This window comes from Tyto alba, unplaced genomic scaffold (genome assembly GCF_018691265.1).
Source record: "Tyto alba isolate M040663 unplaced genomic scaffold, T.alba_DEE_v4.0 Super-Scaffold_22, whole genome shotgun sequence".
NCBI lineage: Eukaryota > Metazoa > Chordata > Aves > Strigiformes > Tytonidae > Tyto > Tyto alba.
Genome location: NW_024881296.1, coordinates 31,789,615 through 31,811,462, shown reverse-complemented (window position 1 = coordinate 31,811,462; position 21,848 = coordinate 31,789,615). Strand labels below are relative to the sequence as shown.

The 21,848-nt window shown below is 38.8% G+C and overlaps 1 protein-coding gene across 11 annotated transcripts in view; it reads left to right on the top strand.

Moving 5' to 3' along the window:
* The window catches only part of L3MBTL3 (L3MBTL histone methyl-lysine binding protein 3), a 110,592-nt gene that overhangs the window by 51,871 nt on the left and 36,873 nt on the right, over nucleotides 1-21,848 (top strand). For all 11 annotated transcript variants that reach the window (XM_042795708.1, XM_042795707.1, XM_042795709.1 and 8 more), the window contains 8 exons: nucleotides 2,905-3,064; nucleotides 4,070-4,208; nucleotides 4,862-4,946; nucleotides 7,270-7,361; nucleotides 11,131-11,235; nucleotides 12,827-12,962; nucleotides 15,700-15,791; nucleotides 16,180-16,331. In XM_042795708.1, coding sequence (XP_042651642.1) covers nucleotides 2,905-3,064; nucleotides 4,070-4,208; nucleotides 4,862-4,946; nucleotides 7,270-7,361; nucleotides 11,131-11,235; nucleotides 12,827-12,962; nucleotides 15,700-15,791; nucleotides 16,180-16,331 — 961 coding nt within the window. The remainder of the gene's footprint in view (nucleotides 1-2,904; nucleotides 3,065-4,069; nucleotides 4,209-4,861; nucleotides 4,947-7,269; nucleotides 7,362-11,130; nucleotides 11,236-12,826; nucleotides 12,963-15,699; nucleotides 15,792-16,179; nucleotides 16,332-21,848) is intronic.

The following is a 21,848-nucleotide window of genomic DNA, read 5'->3' as shown; positions in this document are numbered from 1 at the left end:
GATGTCACTTGCTTTTCCCTTATCCATCAATGTTGTAACCCCATTGTAGAAGGCCACCAAATTTGTCAGGCATGATTTGCCCTTAGTGGCCCTGCTGGCTATCACCAATCACCTACTTATTTTCCGTGTGCCCTAGCATATTTTCCAGGAGGATCTGCTCCACGATCTTGCTGGGCACAGAGGTGAGGGTGACTGGCCTGTAAATCCCCAGGTCCTCTATATTTTCCTTTTAAAAATGGGGGTTATGTTTCCCCTTTTGCACTCAGCAGGAACTTCCCTGGACTGCCACGACTTCTCTTGATATACTTGATTGAAATCTTGATACACTGACTCCAGCAATGATGGAGTAGCATGGAAGAGAATATCACAACTGGTTTTGTGATTACTTACAACTACATAGGGTTTTTTCCCTGTTGATAGTACATTTTATCAATTTTCTTTAAAGTGGTGCATTCTGTAAGTCCTTTGAAAAGCAGACTTCAAAATTTTGAGTTAAAAATCATCAGTATAAACATGATAAGCAGTCAGTGAAAGTTTTCCTTTGCTATTCCCCCACCATTAAGTCTTAATTGTCATGTGACTTTTGTGAAAAGGTGAAACATTTACACCAGTGGGAAAGTAGCTTGGGCCTTAGTTGTGAGGTCCAAAGCTTCAGACCACAGCTACTGTGTTCTGTAGGTCTGTCTCCAAGGCAATGATAGTTATTCAAGATTCAAATTTGTGATGAGAGTGGTGACAGTCTGATAGCATAGTAGCACAATGTCTTCTTACAGTTAGAGGTCACAGTTACCTACAGTAAAGCATACAACTTTACCCCCTACAGTCTGATAAACCTGAAAAAAAATAATGTTGCTACTGAATAAAAGTGTCTTTATGGACAGACACATAAACATATCAAGTAAGCATCCCACTACTACCTTACACTATCCTTGATTAATTTAATGCTCCTCCAAAATAATACTGCTAAAATTTTCCATTGTGAGAGGAAATAGTTGTTCTGAGCCACTAATGATGCTGGAGTGTAAATATAGCACATGAATTAGATATTACTCTAGTGGAGATAGTCTGCACACAAGAGTTCATTTGACTTTGCTTTCAAAGACAGTACAGCGCTCAAGCAAAATAAGTAGTTTGTGACTTGAAATTTACCTTTTGGGGGGGTGCAAAGTCAACGGTCTGCTCTAGAAGCTGGAGGATTTGACAGTGCTTCATACTTGCCTGTGGGTGAAAGAAAAGGCATCCTCTTCTAGGCTACACACCTCTCGTGGGGTAACTGTAGCTTAGGATGCGTGAACAACTTAGTATTTGAAAATTTTGTTGTTACAAATCAGTGATTTTTTACTTCTGCTAGACCTCAGGTTGAGCAATAGCTACTGCTGTGAGAGACTGTAGAATGTAGTTGTGGTTTGAGCCTGGTCGGCAGCCAACCACCACACAGCCATTCTCTCTCCCTTCTCCTCTGGCAATAAGAAGGGGCAGAGAGCCAGGCTTAGGGTTCGAGATAGGACTGGGATGGGGAAAAAAGTCACCCTTTATGGTCACGAGCAAAAGGCAGGCGGAAGAAAAAACATACATTTATTACAGACGCTAACAACACATAACAGAGTAGGACAGTGAGAAGCATTGCCACATCTTGAGAACACCTTCCTCCCACCCTTCCCTTCTTCCCGGGCTCAGCTCTGCTCCCGATATCTCTACCTCCTCCCCCAGTGGCGCAGGGGCAGGGAATGGGGGGTGCAGTCAGCGCTGCCACTTCATGTTCGGTGAGGGGAGTGTCCAAAACTTGTTCCTCCTGCTCCATCGTGGTCTCCCTCTCACAGGAGACAGTCCTCCACAAATTTCCTCTGACATGAGTTCTCCCATGGGCCGCAGCGTTCCCCACACTGCTCCATCGTGGGACACCAACTTTCTCCAACTGGAGTCCCTCCCACGTCTGCAGCCCTTCCCGAGCTGCTCCGGCGTGGGACACCCCCACATGCTGCAATCCTCCCGGCACTGAATTACAGCAGCGGGGCTACCTTTTCCCACAAGACCCCGGCCTTCTTCGGGCACAGCACCTTGATCATCCATGCGAAATAAACAGGCCATAAATCAGTGCCTGCTCCCCTGTAGATCTTCATGGGTGGCAGGTGGGGGGGGCCGTCCTGCCGTCTCCCCACAGGATACAGGAGGGTCTCTGCTCCGGCACACCTCCCCCCTCCTTTCTTCCTCCGTTCCTCCACTGACCTTGATGTTCATGCAGCTGCCACAACTCCTCCTCACAAGTCACACTGCTCATCACCATGTCCCTTCTTAAATACATTATTGCAGAGGTGCAGCTGATTGGCTCAGTTTTCAAGCAGAAGTGGAGCTGACTTGGAGCTGGGGGAGCTTTGAGAAGCTTCTCACAGGGGGCCACCCCTCTAGCCCCCTCTCCTGCTACCAAAAAAACCCACCACTCACTCAACCCAGGACAGTAGTCAGTGATTTTCCAGAAACACATTCACCTATTGAAGGAAAACTCCCCCAAAAACCTTTTTCCCAAATGACCCTATATATATAGGTGAAAAAGGAGGCATGTCAGCAGGAGATGAGGTGATGGACTCTGTGCAATGATGACTGTGGGCAGCCAGAGTGCTGCATGTCACAAAATTCACTCCTTCCACGAGCAGCCACATCAAGCAGTGTTGATGTGCCACTGATGACAGAAGCACGAAATCAGTGGATTCCTCTCACTCATGTTGCAATATGAAAAACCAACTTGCTTGTCAGGAATAAGGACCCCGTCCCGACACTAACTACCAGTTCTTCATTCTAACAAGAGTGATGTGACTTCTGGTTTTCTGTTTGCTTGGCAAGGCCTGCTGAGCATGATTGGAAATGTATCACCTCTACCTAAGTGAAGTTACTTTTTTCATTGTGCAGCCTTTTCAGAAAAGACAGGGATTCCCACAAGGTTGAAGGAAACTGCAAAAATGGATGGACTTGTTTTCTGTGAAAACTGTTACCGCTATGGTGCCATAGAAGAATTTGTTCCTGAAGGGAAATTTTGCAGCCAGAAATGTGCCCAACAAGTAAAAAACAAGTAGGTGCTACTATAAAGCATAGAATCAAGGAATTTGGCATAAATGCAGCATGAGATAAAAGTGGTGGGATAAAATGTTAATGGTGGGGCAAATGGAGATATTAAGCAACCATCTCTTGTTGAGTCTCCATTGGGTTATAATGTTCATTCACTGTTTTAATATAAATGCATGAACAATGTTTGGTTTTGTCTAACACTGATGTTGAAGGCAGTCTTTTTTGCTCAGTGTGCTGTGTTCTGCTGCCAGATGCAAGTGGTAAAATAGTCTATGGGATGCATGAATCAGTGGCAGACTCCCACCCTGTTTCATAATCATTGGAATTAAGATAATCAGTAATGAGATGGTTGGTGTGGTAAGTTGATTATAATTAAGTGCAAGAGCTGTGTTATAGATGACAGTGAGTGAAAACATGAGCATACTGTAGTTTCGCAGTTTCTTTCAGCTAGCACAGTTCATTTCATCATGAAGGAAGGTTTGTGTTAGTATGTCCATTCTGTATTGCATACTACTGCATTATGTCAGTTTTTATCATCTATGATTTTGTGCATTTTCCTTCATTTTTAGTTAATTGCTTCAAAGGTTTCTGTTTTGATTACTTGTTTAGCAATTTGTGCAGTCACATACCAGCTTTCTTCAATTGGATTTGTCAGTCTTAACAATTACCTTTGTTTTCCTGTCTGTAAACTGCCCTGCAGTCCTAAACATTTCACAGTTTGCTTCTCTGTGAGACTTGATGGTACATGGGAAAAGACACACTGTTTAAAACATGCAGAAGTTGTTCAGTCTAAGCTGACAGCTTTCCTTTTGCAGTTGCTATTGTGTGTCTATCAGACTGATTCTTTTGACAGATGTAATTTTCAGTAGTATTTCTAAGAATGTATTTGATATAATACCCTGGAATCTACAAACACTTGACCTTCAGATTTGCTCACTTTTTACTTGTTTTATCAATGCGAGAAATGAAATAATATTGGCTTTGTGTCATTGTGTTACTGTTGTAATAGAGAACCAAAGGAGGAAAAGCCCAGTATGGAATGCAATGGGGAAGATGATTCCAAAGGCATTCGCAAAAGAAAAGCAAAGTTACCTCTCAAAGAAGAGTCCAGGGATAATGGGGAGAAGAAAGAGAACCCCGATGAAACTGTTAGTATGCGTCATAAACACATTGCTGCAAGTATTTCAGTGGGAGTTTTGCCTTATATTGTTGTGAATGATGCCATCACTTCTCTTTGTAGACTGATGAAGTTACTGACATCACTCTGTCAGAGCTATAATAAGTAGTTAGTTCACTTACCAATTTAATTACGACTCATCAGTAAACTGTAATTATTGACAATGAACTCATAAGAGCTATTTCTTACCTCTTTTCCCTCCATTTTTAAGAACAGAACAAAAAGAATTTTAACAAAAAATGATACTAACCTAGACTTGCAGTGTCTTCAGCGTAGAAAAACAGGAGCACGTATTTCCCAACACCTGTTACTTTGTTACTCTGCACATGAATAAATGACTACAGACCAATAATTTATTTACAAAGAAAGCTACATTACAGTTAAGAAGAGAATACTTTTGATTTTCTCAGTGTAATTTGCCTTAGAAAATCATAGCTAAAGATTTGGTTTTGGTTTGTGTTGCAATGTAATGTGCTTTGGGGCACCTTTTGTTTTTTTCCTTTTGGACTTGTTCTTCATTTTAGAATAAACTTATCCCAGTACCTTCCCATAATGTTTGTTTTACTGTACTAGACTTCTGAACTAATGAGGTTACTGTACTCTTTTTTTTTTTTTTTAATTTAGGAGGACAAACCTGAAGGAAGGGTCTTGAGAGTCTCACAAAGAGCCAGGAGAAAAAGAAAAGGGGAAATAACAGTTTTGAAACAACGTAAGTTAGATTATGAAACAAAAATCTCGACTATCAATTCTTTAGGTAATACCCATCTCTTATTGTGAATTGCCAGCATTTTTTCACTGAATTTGTATTCTCTATTTAATACTTTTTTTTTCAATTCTGTAAAAAGAGGGTGCAGGTACTATTTATAGCAATTCAGTTTTAAGGATTGAAGAACTGAGAGAACCAAGTGAAAACTGGGAAAAAAACCCATCACTTGGAGACTGATTACCTTTTACAAAGAGCCAGTTTATATACCTCAGGCAACGTGAAGAAGGGTATAGCAAGTGTAAAGGTAATTGATGCACATTTTAGGGGGTTTTTTCATCCCTCTAAAGAGTGCTGGTATTAAAAGGGAATCAGGCCCATTGAGTTCCCAGATGTTGAAAGACATGTATGAAGCAGAAGTGAAAGTTTACTTTTGTTTCCTTGGGGATAAATTTTGTATCTATGGTATGTGCTGGAAATAGACACATTTATGGAACTGTTTAGGAATAATTGCTATAATCAGTCCAAAGGGACATATGCTGCATCAGGCGGCATAATAAAACATATTTTAAATGAGTGCTGTTTTTTCAAGCTATTTGTATGATAGATACTTTCAGAAAGAATCGGAGAATCAGCAGCTATTACACCTCAGTGGTACACCAAGCACAAACCTAAATCTTGCTCTCCAAAGCATTTCTTATGGTAGACTGGGAGCCATTTCCAGAAGTTGCCAGGCCGCTAATCAGCACAAAGCTCCAGGTAGCTCTGCTGCACACTAGACAGATGAAATACTGATGGAAGATGCAACACATAAATGTTATGGAAGCTCCCCGTCCCAAAGTAGAATTACTCCTGAAATATAAATATAATTTCTACAGTTGTTTCCAAAGCAGAGGAGATAAGAAGTGTGTGAGATACAAGCACAAAGCCAGTGCTCTATGGAAATGCGGTCCACTGACAGAATGATCTGTACAGGTTTCTTCTGTTGTTTTTTATTTTTTTTTTTTTATTTTTATTTGGGAAAATGTCAGTTCAGCACAAGAGATTTGGTACAAAAGACCAATTTATATTCAGAACCAAGCACATAACTGTGTATTGTTGTGCTGAGCAACACATCTCTTAAATGGAATAGATAAAAACTGGATAAATCACAAATAAAATGAATGTGCTTTAATAGTCTTGAGCAATTGCTGTAATTCTGAAATTTATCTTTTGGTTACATTATCAGCTTTCTTTGGGAGACTTTGTCATTGCTATTGTTATGGTTCATGTTTTAATCATAAAAATGCTTAGCCAGACTGTTACTTGAGGGACTTATTTCTCTTATGAGCAGCCCACAGTCAGGAGGGTCAGGCCAGAATCATATTGTGGACTGTGAAGAATCCTCCTGGCAGCATGAGCTTATGGTCTGAAATGCTAAGCTGCATGTGCAGAGGAGGCATTGTAGGTGAAGGTCAGTAGAGCAGAGTGGAGGTGTATCAAAGTAGGTACATACATGGCCAGCCTCACAAGCCATCTGTTTTTGAAGTTCCTGGCTTTTGCTAGTGCGGTTAGTGCCTTATTTTCAAGGCCTAAAAACTGTTACTCACTGATGTGACTGTAGCCAATATTAAGATGGACTGTAAGCCAGTATTACAATTATGGTGCAAATATATACAAGTGTTCATGAGCAAACCTGAAAGTGGAGGTTTCTGTCATATGCTAATGACATGATGGGGCAAAAAGGCACGAGTGAGTTTTGCTGGCTTGGAGAAATGTTAATTCACTGTTTCTCCACCCAAAAACATCAAAATACATAGTGATGGAGTAGGTTAGAAACATTCTGAATACTGTTAAAGAACAGAGTATTTCAACTGTGACTAAAAAAACATGTCATGAGTGCTATCCAGTTGAAATGATTTCCAGGAAAAGAAATTCTCATGAAAAAAAAAAAAAAAATTGAAATACTTTGTGATTTGAACCGATCTTTTAACATATTTGCAAATTATGTATCTTAATGCTTCTTATGAGCAGTAAGTGAAAAGGGACAGGGAGAAAGACTTCATAAGTTGTTCTTGTCACCTGAAAGAGCTTTTTCTTGTTACTAATCAAGATTTGAACTGCTGGAAACCTTTCTACACAATCCAGGAACCTTTATGTTCCTGGAGCCATTAAACCTACTGAGCTACTTCTTTTCCTGAAATAAGTCTTGAGAAATGCCGTGAATGCGTTTAATAACATATAGATTTGAGATAGGTATATTATAAACTTCAGAATGTTCTTTTGTCTTTTTTTTCCTTGAGAAGTTAACAGTTACAGCATTATTTTGCTATTCTGTGCTTCTTTTCAGCTGTACCCTCCAAAGGAAGACAAGCATGGTGTTGGGCATCCTATCTGGAGGAAGAAAAGGCCATTGCAGTACCTACTAAGCTTTTTAAAGAGGTATGGCCTTTGGAAGTTTAAATCAGTCAACCACCTAAGATCATGAAATCTGTAGGAAATCAATTAAAAAAAATGAGGATTTTACACTTCTCTGGGGGAAAACCTACAGGAGTAAAATAATGCTATCCATCAACAATTGTCAAGATAGTTGGAACATGTGAAATTAGCTATCTTTCTCTGCTTTTTCAGAGAATTCTGTAGTTGTAGATGAATGCTGTCAACTGAGACTACAGAAAGCAGACGCTTTTCCAAAACCTGCAAGTTCTAGCCTTTCTTTCTAATCTCTGAAGCTAAAAATCTGATACATACCCTCATTTTTTCATGCTGTATCACTCTTCAGATATGTTTAGAAAGGTGGTACAAAGGTCATCTTATGGCTTGTTGATCTGATTATATTACCTGCCTTTTTGCAGCTCCAGCTGACATATTTTATTACTACATCAGATACTAGTTTGACTTGTTCCCATTTTGCCTGTCATCTGATTGGATGTCACGTCATCATCTCTTGCTTGTCCTTTGCCTGCTATGGTAGTCTTTGTCATTTGTCATTTCAGTGCTTTCCCTAGTGCTGTCTCTCTTGCTTGGAAGAGAGCTCTGTATGCAAATCCACAGAGTTTCCATGCTGTTCTCTTCTCTTGAAAACCTGACAAAACATACGAATATGTCTCAGCTGCTGTGCTTCTGCTATGTATATCTGGTATTATTTTTTCATAATTCTGTTCTTACTTGTAGTCTGTTTTTTGCATCAATTTCTTTCTGTTTGCTTTATGCTTCAACTATTAAATCTTTTGTGCAGGGATTAGCTTTTCATCTCATGTGTGTGTGAGGTTGACCTTTAGTTGGTGCTTTAGACATTACTGAGTTACAAAGCAAAGAACTAGGATTGCAATGTACAGAATCCATAGATTTGTAAGTGCAAGAGCAACAGTTACCTGACCATCCTTAGTTGTATCCCCCTATAATGTATGCTGGTTGAAAAAGTAACAATAAAAAAATTCTGGGTAAGTAATGTCTCTGTCTGGAGGGTAGATTTACAAAGCATTGCTCTGCCTGTCTGAAGTTCCATGAAATGCTCTTGAGGCACACATGCATGTACCAGCCTTTCTGGACACTGCACACGTTGGTAAAGTCTGGAGTTATGTGATGACATACTGTTTTCTTTGGTTTTGTCCACAGTGTACTTTTCTCATTGAGTGCATCTCACTTAGTATTTTCTTTTAAAGTCTTTAACCTCTTGGTAATTCTAAGGTTTTATTTAGTGTGCCATATTTAAATCCTGTAGGGGAGACAAAATTCTTAATAACACTCAGGAGTGGCGGGATAATATTTCTCCATTTTACAGATGGACAAGCAAGCCACAGGAAAAATAAGGTTAAAAAAAAACCCCAAACATCACCACTGATTTTGAATCCTTGATTTCTGTTTGGATAGTGAGAATTACTCTTTTTTTTTTCTCTGAGTTTTCCAGTTCAGGAGGAGTACTTTTCATGATGTTTTTTCATACCCTTAGTTAGGAATGGTCAGGATAATGGAGACTTCCTGGTACTTAAGTCTTAGAGGCATTTCTAGGTTATGTCTGACAAGCTGTTACTGCTCCAGTAAGCAAAATGATTGACCCTTGAATTTTTTTTTTGTTTGTTTGTTTGTTTTTTTTTGTGTTTTTTTTTGTTGTTTTGTTTTGTTTTGGTTTGGTTTTTTTTTTTTTCAATTTCCAAGTCCCCTGAGGTACTCTTTTGGGTTTTGTCTATGCTCTTGGATCGTACATAAACATTTCTAATCCTCAGACTGCCCTCTGCTCATTTGCTGCTCACTTTTACATTTACTGTTATTTTGTTCTTGTATCTCTCCTTAACAAAGTATCTTTAAATGTTTGTTTTAAAGATAAGGTGTGATTACTAAGTTTGTCATAGGTTTACTTTGGGTGATGTATTGAGAATAATGCAGAAAATTGAAATCTGTTAAATAGTATTAAAATTATTAGTCTTCTAAAAGTTGCCTGTTCTTTTACTGTAACAGAAACCAAAGTAAAGTCTGCCTTGCCTTAGAAGTTTTAGACATGACAATGGGAAGAACAGTGAATAATTCATTTCTTAAATTTCAGGAAATACCTGTGTGATAATTGCTTAGTTTTTAGGGTATTGTTTGTACAGTAATGTTTGTTATAATAATTAAAGAATAAACAGATCTGTGACTTTTTAATTGTTTATTTGTAACTTTATTAGTGCTTGCTTGTGCAAAATCTGTTACATTTTTGGTCAATGTTCCTCAGTGTGTCAATATTTCTAGCATTTCAGTTTTCCACTGAGGTTTTTATCTGAAAGGTATTTATGATATAGATGGCATTAACTGCAAGTCTGTTCGCCAAGATGAACTTTAAAAATTTCAGTTTATGAATTTAAAAAAAAAAATGCTCTGCTTTTACATATCTCTTAAGAAAAAGTATCTAGAATTACATATCATGTAACTTCATTAAAGTTTCTTTGATAATAAAAATGTTATGTGGTGATGTTAGGATGAAATAACTTTTCAGATGCACATACTGCAGTCAGATACTCTGATCCCTTAACTGAGGTCTACAAAATGTTCTAAGCTTTTTCTATAGGGACTTAGACCTGTGGTTAGACGTCTATTCACTGGCCACTTCAGGATTATTTAAACAGGTCTGGTTCTCCATTTCCCTTCCTCTTGACTTCATATTCCTGCAATTTTTTCTCCTGGGTTTATTATTCAGTTATATCAGTTGTAGCCAAAGCCACCAAAGAAAGGATTCCCTTCCTTCCGAGTAGGTGGGGCCTCTCTGAGTAACCCCCTGGTGCCCTTCTCTTTCCGCTGACTGCAGAGGTCCTGCAGATGGCTTGGGAGCGTGTGTGGCTCTTAGACAGAAACAGAAGGGGGACCATATAAGATGACTTCCTTGCATTTTGTCTGTAACCATTTGGGACATAAAAAACTGTGAATTTGTTAACCTGTGGAAAATCCTCTTCAGTTTTAGTCAGTTATTTTTCTGATGTTCCCTCCAATTTAACCTCAATATCAGCTAGCTTCCTTCCTTCATCAACAGAGGGCAGAGAGCATGATACATGGGACACTGATGCCTTCTGATTGAAAACATCCATTCTGCTTAGCCTTGTTTTCACTTTCTGTTTTTTGGAAGATCTTCTGGGTTAGTTGTAATGTGATAAAATGGTAATCATGTTCCTGTGATGCAAAAATATTTGTGAAAAGCTAGGTAATCTGGTCTCAACATGGAGAGGAGAAAATTACATCAAAGAGGCCATGCCTGTATACAGTGTTTCTTATTTCTGCCTTACAGTTCATCTTTGATGGCCTGAGATGTGGAAATGAAAAGGCAAGAGAGAGCATCATTGTTGTGATTATTGTAGGAATTATGACCACCAGGAAGGTGTCTAAGTGTCACTGTATAGGCTCAAAAAGAAATTATATTGTTAAAATGTTTGATTGACAATTAGTGAAAAAAGATGAGGGCAAATCATGTAATCTTTTTTACCTTGATTAACCTTTTTGCTAATTCTTTAGAATTTTTTTACATACTTCCCAAGTTTTAAGTCATTCTAGTGTCAGTGTGGTTTTTGAACAATCATTAATTTCTCTTTTCCATTGTAAGTTTTTAAAAATGTGAAACTTAAAGTGATGTATTAGTTCTTTCAGAATCATGAATAATAAATAGTCATTGTTCTTTCCTTATAAAGATATTTTGATTTCTGTGGTATACTTTCAGAAGTACTGAAACTGTTCTTTTCCATTGTAGTATCAGTCTTTCCCATACAACAAAAATGGATTCAAAGTAGGGATGAAGCTGGAGGGTGTGGATCCCGAGCACCAGTCGATATACTGTGTTCTCACAGTGGCCGAGGTAAGTAGAGGCTGCGAGCGGCCATGGTGTGGGATTACAGGAGAGTCTGAACTGAAACAGCAGCAGCCAAAAGTGCTCGCTCTTCCCTAACAAGCAGACAGAAATTGTGTGTAGGAAAATGGCTTTTAAATTAAATTGCCATGCAGCGGTGACTGTTTACATGTATTTAACATATGCAGCTGGAGAAAACAGTATTGCACTAGTTTTATGATGTTTTTTCTGTAATCCAGTCATTTGTATTTAATAGAGAAAATAAGTAGAAAAAACATAAGTATGACAAATGATATATAGCAGTTTTACAGAAGTTTGATAGTATTTACAGTTGCTCCATTCACTGGCACAAATACCTAACAGTTTTTTATGTTGCACTTGTGCTACAATTTTTTCAGGCTGGTGGTCTCAGAAATTGCCTATATTGGCAACTTCTGCAAGTTAGTATACAGTATAATCTCGGTTTGTCTTTTTGCTGCAGTTTATGAAATAACTTTTCTGATGAGTAGCTTCTTTGCTTTTAATAGTATAAGTGAGAATCCATTTCTCAGTTACATTTTGTATCTTTCAAACATAGTTTCAAACATTAGTTTCAAATACTAGTTTTTACACAGTTTTACAGAGGATCCTTTTTTGGTTTTGTTTTGTGAATTAAAATGGGGAAACAGGAATAGGTAGGTACTCTTCTCTGTATTGCTGGTGTTCTAGGCAGCTGTAATTTTGCGTTTAGGCTTTTGTGTTCCCATTTCTGGATCTCTTCATGGCCCATAGTCATATCCCATTTCTGTGGATATCTCTTCCATTTGCTTGCGGATGGTGTGTCAGTAGTTGAGTATTTCCTGTGTACCTCGTGCTCAGCACTAAGTGATGGGTCATGTTTTCCTGCAGGATGACCTGAATTCCACAGAATTCTGAGACGACGGACTGAAAGTTATGTCAGAGTATAAATTAAATATAAAATAGGGTGACCTTGATGTCAAGAGATTTGCACTGATGACTGCAGGAAAGTTACGGCATTTGATTCTCAGGAAAATGTGGAGAGCTTTTGTACAGAGGGACTGTGTCCTGTTTTTCTCTTCCTCTCGGTGGTTAACTTACTACTTCATGGAATAATGACATTCTGGGGGATACCTCCACTGACTTCTCATCTTTAATAACAGTTCTCAATATCTCGCCGGAGAGCCTGTTGAACATAGTTATTGTTGAGTGCTCTCTTGCATATTGATTAATCGGGATAGCTTGAAAGCATAATTATCTGCACTTTGTCCATAACTGTATCAGATGTATTCATGCTCTTTTGTAGGGTTTCTGTTTTATTCTGATGTTGGGTTGAACAGTTTTCGAGTTTTTGAACCCTAATAGCGATATCCAGCTTCTAGTTAATTTGTTTCACCAGAAGAGGAGGCACTCAGAGAACAGCTTTGCTTTTTTATTCTTTCCTTTTTATCAAATGAATTTATTCATCTAGTATTGCCTTAAGCAGAAGTGAAAGGCTGACTGAAAACACGCTGTTACTATACATAATACTGAACAGAAGCTGTTATGTGTAGGGCAAACATCTTAAAACATAGTGTTGTATGTTGTACGTTCTTGCTTTTAGGTTTGTGGCTACAGAATACGACTCCATTTTGATGGATACCCAGATTGTTACGATTTCTGGGTGAATGCTGATTCTTCAGACATTCATCCTGTTGGATGGTGTGAGAAAACAGGTCACAGGCTTCATCCACCTAAAGGTATTGTTTAGTTTGAAATGTGTGCATTTTCCATATCTCTAAAATCAAGATTATCTATGTAATGCTGTAATTATATATTTTTGGCAGAAACCTTTTTTGTTCATTTAGTCAGAGTATTTGAACACAGCAAATTAAACTCTGTTTGAAGTCTTGCTAAAATCTTGAGATTGAAATCCTACCTTTTTTGTTCAGTGGAAATTCAGAGAAAACAAGAAAACAAAGTGAACCATAAGAATAGTTCATAAGGCATTAGGAAATAAAGTTAAGCAACAAACCTAGACCCTAAATGAATGCTTATTGCAAGTAAAATGGCAGCATACTGGTGACACGTATGCTTAAACTGAGGCCTCACAGGCAGTGGAGGATCTATTAGTGGAACATCTTAGGATATTTTCATTACTAGATATTGATCACCGTTATTGTATATGTGTTGACACAGACTAATAAAGATGGTGTTCTTGTCACAAAGAGTAAGCTTGAAGTAGAGACAAAAGAGGAATGAACAGATAAGGAGGGAGAAAAAAGGGTAAGATTATGAGCCTGAAAGCATGATTTGTACATAGCTTATGTAAATGGTATACACGTGTTGAAATATGTGTAGTTTTCTTGCTTAATTATTCTGTTTCAGATTATGTAAGTCCTTTATTTTGGCAGATGGAGTAGATCTACACTGTACCATAAAAAAAAAAAAAAAGGGATAAATGGGCTCCCTTTCGGTAGGAAGGGAGTATGTGGGAATGAAGAGAGCAAGCCCTGAAGACAGGAGAGTGAGAAATAAATTAATGTGGTGTTTTGACATACAGAGTGAGGGTAAGATAATATGGTTTCGAAAGGCTGCAAAATAATGAATGTACAGTCAAAAGGATGCATTATGGAAAACTAAAAAACTGTGGATGTAACTGCTGGAGTGGTCAAACACTGGAACAGGCTTCCTAGAGGAGTGGTCGATGCCCCAAGCCTGTCAGTGCTTAAGAGGAGTTTGGACAGTGCCCTTAACAGCATGCTTTAATTTGGTCAGCCCTGAATTGGTCAGGCAGTTGGATTAGATGATCATTGTAGGTCCCTTCCAACTGAAATAGTCTATTCTATTCTACTTAATGTAATACATATTTCCAGGTGGCTTTCACATCATGTGTTTTTAAGTGGACTGGAAATTAATAAAGCCGATAGTTTTAGTGAATATTGTTCTGTATCTACAGTGACTAAATCAAATTCACCTTTGGTGTTTTTTTGAGAGGTGAGGTAAGAGGTAGAGATCTTCCTTTCTCATTTGGTGACTGGAAGACCCACACTGTCCAGAAACTGCTTACAATCTACTGAAACCATTTTTTTTTTTCCATGGAGTTTGTCCCAGTACTAGTACCTGATCTCACTACACATGCAGTAGGTAGGAGTTTTGTATTGTTGACTGTGAGCTTTGAGCTAGGTTTGAATATCCTATAGAGTTACAAAGGGAAAGTTAAAGCCTCAACACCACATTGCTTTAAAAATTATTTCAACTGGTCTACAGCTATAGTGTATCAAGATGAGACAATTGGAGTATAAGGAAAAGTATCATTGTTTGGACTGGGAGGTTAATTTATGTTAGCCGTTGTTTAAAATGAAAACTGAGAAAGGCAGATGTAGAGAAGGTGAAGTTAAAGGATTCTTTACTTGTGGTTCCTTGGGAAATAGGAGATTCTCAGAAAGTTAAACAAAGCTGTTTTCTGTGGCATACTTAAGTAACACTTCAAATAGTCAAGAGGTGACACATTTCACCTGCAGCTGGAGACTGCCTGCCCTGAGCTTGTTGGCTCTGTGTGTGTCGGTCAGGCCACCAAAGGGAAGTTAGTTGGTACCTGCGAGGCAGAGAGGTGGTAAGGTGTGGTTTTCTTGGGGAGAGACGGAGAGGTTACTTGTAATCTCTGCTGCTTGGAAAGATTTGTTTGAAGGGAGGGAGATTATCATATAAAACTGGTATCTTATCAGAGACTGATTTTTGATACCTGTTAGAATTATGGATTTTAGTTTCTAGGCTCCCCCTAGATTCTGCCCCTTGAGGACCTTCGGTTCCCTTGATGGCCAGGACTGCAAGGTCAGTGTTGAGGGATAGAGCAATGGTTTTGTAAGAAATGCTCCCCAGCTTGTTTTGAAGGTAAAAGTGAAACTGAGCTGAAATCTCCTGAGTTTTTGCCTAGTGCTTTATTTATATGACTATTCGTCCTCCCAGATGAAGATTAGGAATGGTTCAAATGTCAGTCCTAGAGAACTATAAGAAACTAATAATGTGCAGCTCAAGAAAGGAGAGTATTTTGCTCAGTTAGTGTTAAGAAAGCTTGACATTTTGGTAAGGAAGCTCAGCTAGGCCTAAATAAAGAACATGATTCCTCTTTGTAATACCAGATGCTCAAATAAAAATAGAAAAGCTTCATCAACTTTTTTTTTGAACTCTAGAAGCTCCTCTAAAGTGTGTCCTGCTAAAATTTCTAATAATCCAAACCAGTGCTCCCTGAGAGACTCATTGAGTTCATATTGGGATAGAATTAATAAGTACTTTTAAAGTAAATTTTCCCAGTGTAGTTTATATAAAATTAGAATAAATAGTTAACAGTGCATAGTCTTTTCAGTTTTGAAGTTGTAAGAAACAGTTCGGAACTGAATGGAAAAAATAATTTCATCACTTATGATCGAATCACCTGCATGCACCTTGTGTTTCATGCCTGTCATTTCTTGACATTCTTTTATGACCCTCATTTAGGATATAAGGAGGAAGAATTCAGCTGGCCCTCATACCTAAAGGCATGCAAGGCTCAAGCTGCTCCTAAATCACTGTTTGAAAACCAGAACACAGTAAGTACTCATCTGTTACTAATGGTATGGAAAGCTGATAGTATGCTCGTGTATGGTAGAGACTCAGCACATTTCAGTGGTGGCAGACTTGAGACCTGAAATTTAAGATGAAATTGTTTACAACAAATTCAGTAACAATCTCCACTTCAGTTCACCTCTGCGATTCTGATCCATTGATTTTTTACTAATCTGTTTACACATCTGATCTGGCACATTCAGAAATGGTATATTAAATGAAATTTAAGCTGTGTTATTAGTTAGACTGCTGCCACTCTGCTGGATCAGCTAATTAGGAAACTGAGAAATGATGTGAATATATTGATTGTGGACACCAGGGAGATTTCTGGATTTATAGTCTTTTTATTTTCAATGAAATATCTTTATGTAGACAGTGATTCCATCGGGATTTCGAGTGGGGATGAAACTGGAAGCCGTAGACAAGAAGAACCCGACTTTCATTTGTGTTGCTACGGTAACAGACATGGTGGACAATCGTTTTCTGGTTCATTTTGACAACTGGGATGAGAGTTACGACTACTGGTATGTTTTTGTTTTGTATCCTAGTGAGACATTTCAGAAATGTGTTAGCTTTAAGCACTGTTTTCTGTGATACTTTCCAGACTGTCGATACAGTTACCATACCAACTTTTCCTAGATTTGTAATCATGGCCACCAAAGCATGCCTCAGTGGCAGACTGGAAGAATCAGATTTCCCATGTCAGGTTGCACATAAAAAATTTTGATATTTTGATAAATGAGTGTTTGTGTGTGCTGCTGCATCTGGAGTTGTAGATTAATTTCTCATTTCAATTACATAATATCTCTGAGGTTGATATCTTTACTGAAGAATTTACACCATAATAATGTGACTAATTTTACTTGGAATTAGGTTTACATATATTTGTAAACTGAAAGAAAGGCTGATTTTTTTTGTAAAGTTCTTGATCCACTTCTGTTGTTCAGACTGAACCTTATCCATCTTCTGTACGGCACCTGGAGAGTGGCAAAACCTGGTTTTGGTCTTTTGTGTTCTACATTCTTCTGAAAATTTGGATCCTGCTATCTTGACCCATGTTAGAGATGACCTTTCTGCTTGTTGTATGGTGAGAGGGCTTTGTGTATTTATATAGAAAAGTCAGTGGATGGAGCAGGACATACTATGAGCATAAAGATTCTGAAGGAAATTCAGGCTTTGGCTGTCACAATGCAGGTTTGTATTTGCACTTGCATCTTCTTCCAGTAGATCATTTAGAGCAAAATAATATATACCTTGCATTCTTTGAAGAGTAAGTTACTGCATAACATGTAGAGTCTTGGGTTCAGCAGTGGCAACTTAATTGTACAGCTGAGCTCGTAAAAATAAATGAAGAAAGTTTTCGTCATCTCTATTTGATGACTGGTTAGGCACTACGTCAATGAAAATGATGTGAAACTATTATATAACTTCAAAACTTTGAGAGTCCATCTCTTGAAATAATAATTGTATGGACCACATGACAAATAAGCTGTAGGAGAACTAAATTATTGAAGCAGCAATGAACAGACAGTTCAGTGAAGTCAAGAACTGAATATCAAGATAATAGGCCATATGAGTCAAAGACCAGAAATATTAGTGATTATTTCCATGAGGAAGTAATATAGAATATACATTTCCTCTACAAAGTAGCAGGAAACTGGGGACTGGGAAAAAGTATTCTGAATTTCCTGATATTTGAATACTCACTAATAACAGTTATGCCGTTAAATAATAATGAAAACAGCTGTTAGGCAAGGTTTTTACGGCAAACGCAATGCAATAGAACCTGTAGTTTGTTCAGAGGTAGCACAGGTATCTCTCTAAAACATCTGCATTGTGTATGGCAGACATGCACTGATTTTCAGGCTTGTTAACAGTCCCATGTCAACAGGAATTTTGTCCACCAGTCTTCTCAGAATAGAAAAAAGCTGTTTTTAAGTGCTTAACCAGGCTTTACATTTTTGCAGTCATAGTATTCTGAAGTGGGTTTTCTGAATTTCGTGTGTAGAATATAAAATAATACCTTCTTAAAGGATGAGGGAAGATTGAAGTGGAAAACGTATAGGTGTTTGAGAAATCACTGAAGCTGTATTTATACTGAACCCAGGCTGAAGATTTGTTCTTTTGGTAAAATCATAAAATACTTTTCTGGAAGGAGCAAGAAGATGCTTCTGGAAATACTGTGCATGGAAATCAAATTCTGAGCGGCGTGGCCTACCGCTTTGCATTGCTGTGATTGAGAACAAGAGTGAATAGAGGAGGAAGGAAAGAAAATGGGAGAAAAGAACAACAAATAAAAATAGCAGTGGAATGTCGGACCAAAAGAGAGCCTGAAAATGCATCTTGAATGCATCCCACTTACATTTTTAATTTTAGATACCAGGTTTGTAGGGTCTTTAAAATATCTTAGGGGCATAAGTTTCACATCTACCAACTGGTGTCTGCAACTAAAACCGAAAAGTTCTATTGGGATTACCCAGAGCGGAGCCTCACGCTTTCCCTGCACCTTCATAGAAGTTTAAATCTCAGAACTATAATGAAGGAGAAATGATATATTTAGTTTATGTAGTTGATTATTTTCAAACAAGTACCTTCTTTTTTTCTCTGTATACCTTTTGTAATTTAGTTAGTTCAAGTAGATTGAACTTTTAAATTGGGGTTAAAAATTCTTTCCTTTTCTTGCGTAACTAAAAGACAGTTGACTAATTTTACTGGACTTCAGGCAACAGATACCTATTACCATCACATAAGCTTTTTTAGGCTTCAGGCTTTCAGCCTGAAGATACTCTTCCTGACTTGTTCCTGAGCATTAGAAAATATGTTAATGGTTGAAAATAAGTACTCTGAAGTTATTGGTTTGGGCTCAGCCAGCAACTAAGCACCACGTGGTCACTCCTCCCCACAGTGGAATGGGGAGGAGAATGAGAAGAAAAAGGTAAAAACTTGTGGGTTGAGATAAGGACAGTTTAATAGGACAATACAAGGAGAGAAAAAATAATAAGAACAATAATACTAATAAAAGAATATACAAAGTGAGTGATGCACAACGCAATTGCTCACCACCCAGAACCTGATGCCAAGCCCATTCCTGAGCTGTGATCCCTCCTCACCCCAGCCAGCTCCCCCAGTTTATATACTGAGCATGATGTCATAAGTTATCAAATATTCCCTTGGCTAATTTGAGTCAGCTATCTTGTGTCCCCTCCCAGCTTCTTGTGAAAATTAATTCTATCCCAGCCAAAACCAGGACATTATCCACCCCCTTACTCTATACCATCTATGTCATGCCCATATCCTCTCTCTTGGGCAGAGGAACATTTACTCCTAATAGCTGGGATAGGGGCCCGTACAGGTTGGGGACAGAACTTGTGCTTGAATCTCTGGAACTCTTGGAACAGTTTCTCGGCTAGCATGCCTGGCAGTTTCTCCACAGCCGAGATGGAGGCCCGTATGGAGGAAGAGAAACTTTCTTTGTATTGATGGATTTGGGCAGCCAGTTCATCCACCATTTGTTCCTCACCTTCTTTCCAGGGCACTACTGCCAGTGAGTTGGCATATGATGGTGGTGCACTTTGTAGAAACTTCCACCACATGGGTTGTGTGCATTGGACTTCATCTGGATCTGTGGGTAACTGCTTGGTATTTGGATCATTATAAATCACTTCCAGCACAGCTATTTCCCTTAGATACTGGATACCTCTCTCCATGGTGGTCCACTTACCTGGGTGACACGTGATACCTTCCTTGAAGGGGGTACCTTTCCTTCATGCCTGACAGAAGTCGCCTCCAGAGGCTGAGGGCTTGAGTCTTTTTTTCCAATCGCCTTGACAGTGCCGCCTTTGCCAGACAGGGATCCCTGCTGCTTGGCTTCCCTACCCTCTAATTCCAAGCTACTGGCCCTGTTATCCCAACATTGGAGCACCCAGGTAACAGTGTGCTTACCCGAATGGCGGCTGAAATCCTTTCACATATCTCGCAGCTCACTCAGCGATAGAGATCGGGCGATTGTCTCTGGTTCTGCCTCTTCCTCATCCTATTCTTGTGATGACCCTGGATCACCCACGACACCTGGCTAGAATTAGCCATCACTACAGCTCTGTAGTGCATGGTGGTGATACTTTCAGTGTATTACAAATCCCACTAAATTGTCCTTCAGCAGTGGCTTTTAGAGGGAAGAAAAGTGAACAAAATTGACAAATTTAAGACTTTCCTTCAGGAAGGAGAATTTTTACCTGTAGGACAAAATCCATCAGGTCCTCTCCATCTGTCCCATCTTTTTTGATGAAACAAACAATACTTCTTTAAAAGCCAGAGACATTCCATCTGAGTGGCATTTCCAGATTTTCTTACTGTTGTCTGAATCTGGAAATTGCATTTGGGAATCTATGGATATATCTGAACCATGAATTAACTACAGGTCTGTGGTGGCTTTCAATTCTCCATTCTCTTGCATCTCTTCTGCTTACACACAGATTTATGTCGCCTCAGCTTCCTATTTTTTTGTGACCAAACCCGAACAGAGCCAGAGCTCGCTCAGGAGGTGGAGCTGTGCTGGCTTGTTGCCGTTTGCCCACAGGAGATGGAGCGATGGCCGTGCGGGACATGCTGCAGCCCAGACTGGCTGGGTCAGAGGGCTCTGGCTGCCCTCATCCTTGGCTTGGTCTGAACTTCCCCTGCAGAGAAGGTGCTGCAGGCAGGTTTTGGGATCAGCTTACCACTGTGAGAACATGCGATGTCCTATGCCTCACTCACTGTTCTGTTCCTGTCCATCTTGCAAAGAAAAAATGATTTCCAAATTACCTTGTCAAGGCAAATCAGCTTATGATTTTCTGAACCATTTTCTGATCTATATGAGTGTTGGAGCAGACTGGATTTTGGTATCAGACTAAGAGGCCAGTTCTCTCTACCAGCATCCTTCTACTTTGCTAATAGCCAGGTTCTTAAAAGTTGTGCTCTGCTTGTTTCATTTTTGAGATAATTAACTTTACTCCACTCTCTCTTTGAAAGGAACAGTCTTTTTGAAGGGGCTGTATTATGTCAAAAAGAAGATAAAACAATCTTAAAGAACCATGAGTCACAGTGCATGCTTTTAACTATTTAGATGTATAATGGTCCATTATCTGACACTAAAGGTCAAAAATTTCATGCAAATCACCATGCAGCTGTCTTATCAGACTTTAAATAGAAAATATGGTAATTTGGCTTGCTATACCACCTCTGGACATAACCTCATGTGCCATGTTTTGGGAAGTCCCGACCTAAAATAGTACCAGCCTTACACTTGTCAATGATGAAGTATTCTCACTTATGCACTAGATGGGGCTGCAGGATGGTTTCTGTGTTTTTCTTTTTTTTCCCTTCTTTTTTTAAACTGGGTTAGATGACTGACATCTCACAATCAAGAAGTTATATCAGTAGCATTCTTGAGGTCATACTATTATTTACGGATATAACACGTGTGCATGAGTGGTTTTTGATAGATTGCATTTTCATTACAGATTGTATCTACATTTAATAAAGTGAAAATCAAAATACCAAAAGGTCTGTTTCCCCAAAAGGGAAAATCAAAAATTATTACAGAACAGAAAATAACAAATACAGCTTATTTTTTTAAAAAATGCCGATTACTAAATAAAAGCTCTGTCCAGATCTTCAGGTGGAGATCCATTTGGGGAAATATTTTTCTAAAAGAACTGAATATTAATTTTTTTAACAGTGAGTATTATCATCCACCTCTCTTGATCTGAATTTAATGAGCTGTATATATGAAACCAATTTTGAGGAAGAATTAATGAGACAGCTGAAAGTCACCAATAGAAAAATACTGCGTCTTCTTCCATATCTGAGTCTCCCATGGGGACGTGCTCTCCTGCCGTGAGTTGAGGATTGTTGAACTGCACGTGTGTTCCTTTCACGCAGAGTGGTGCACACAACAGGGGCTCACGTTGTCAGCTGCCCTCGGCTTTCCTTATTGCAGAACTTCTTCCTGGCCTTTTACATCATGTAGCTCTTTCCCACTTTCACGTCTTTTCTAAGATGTA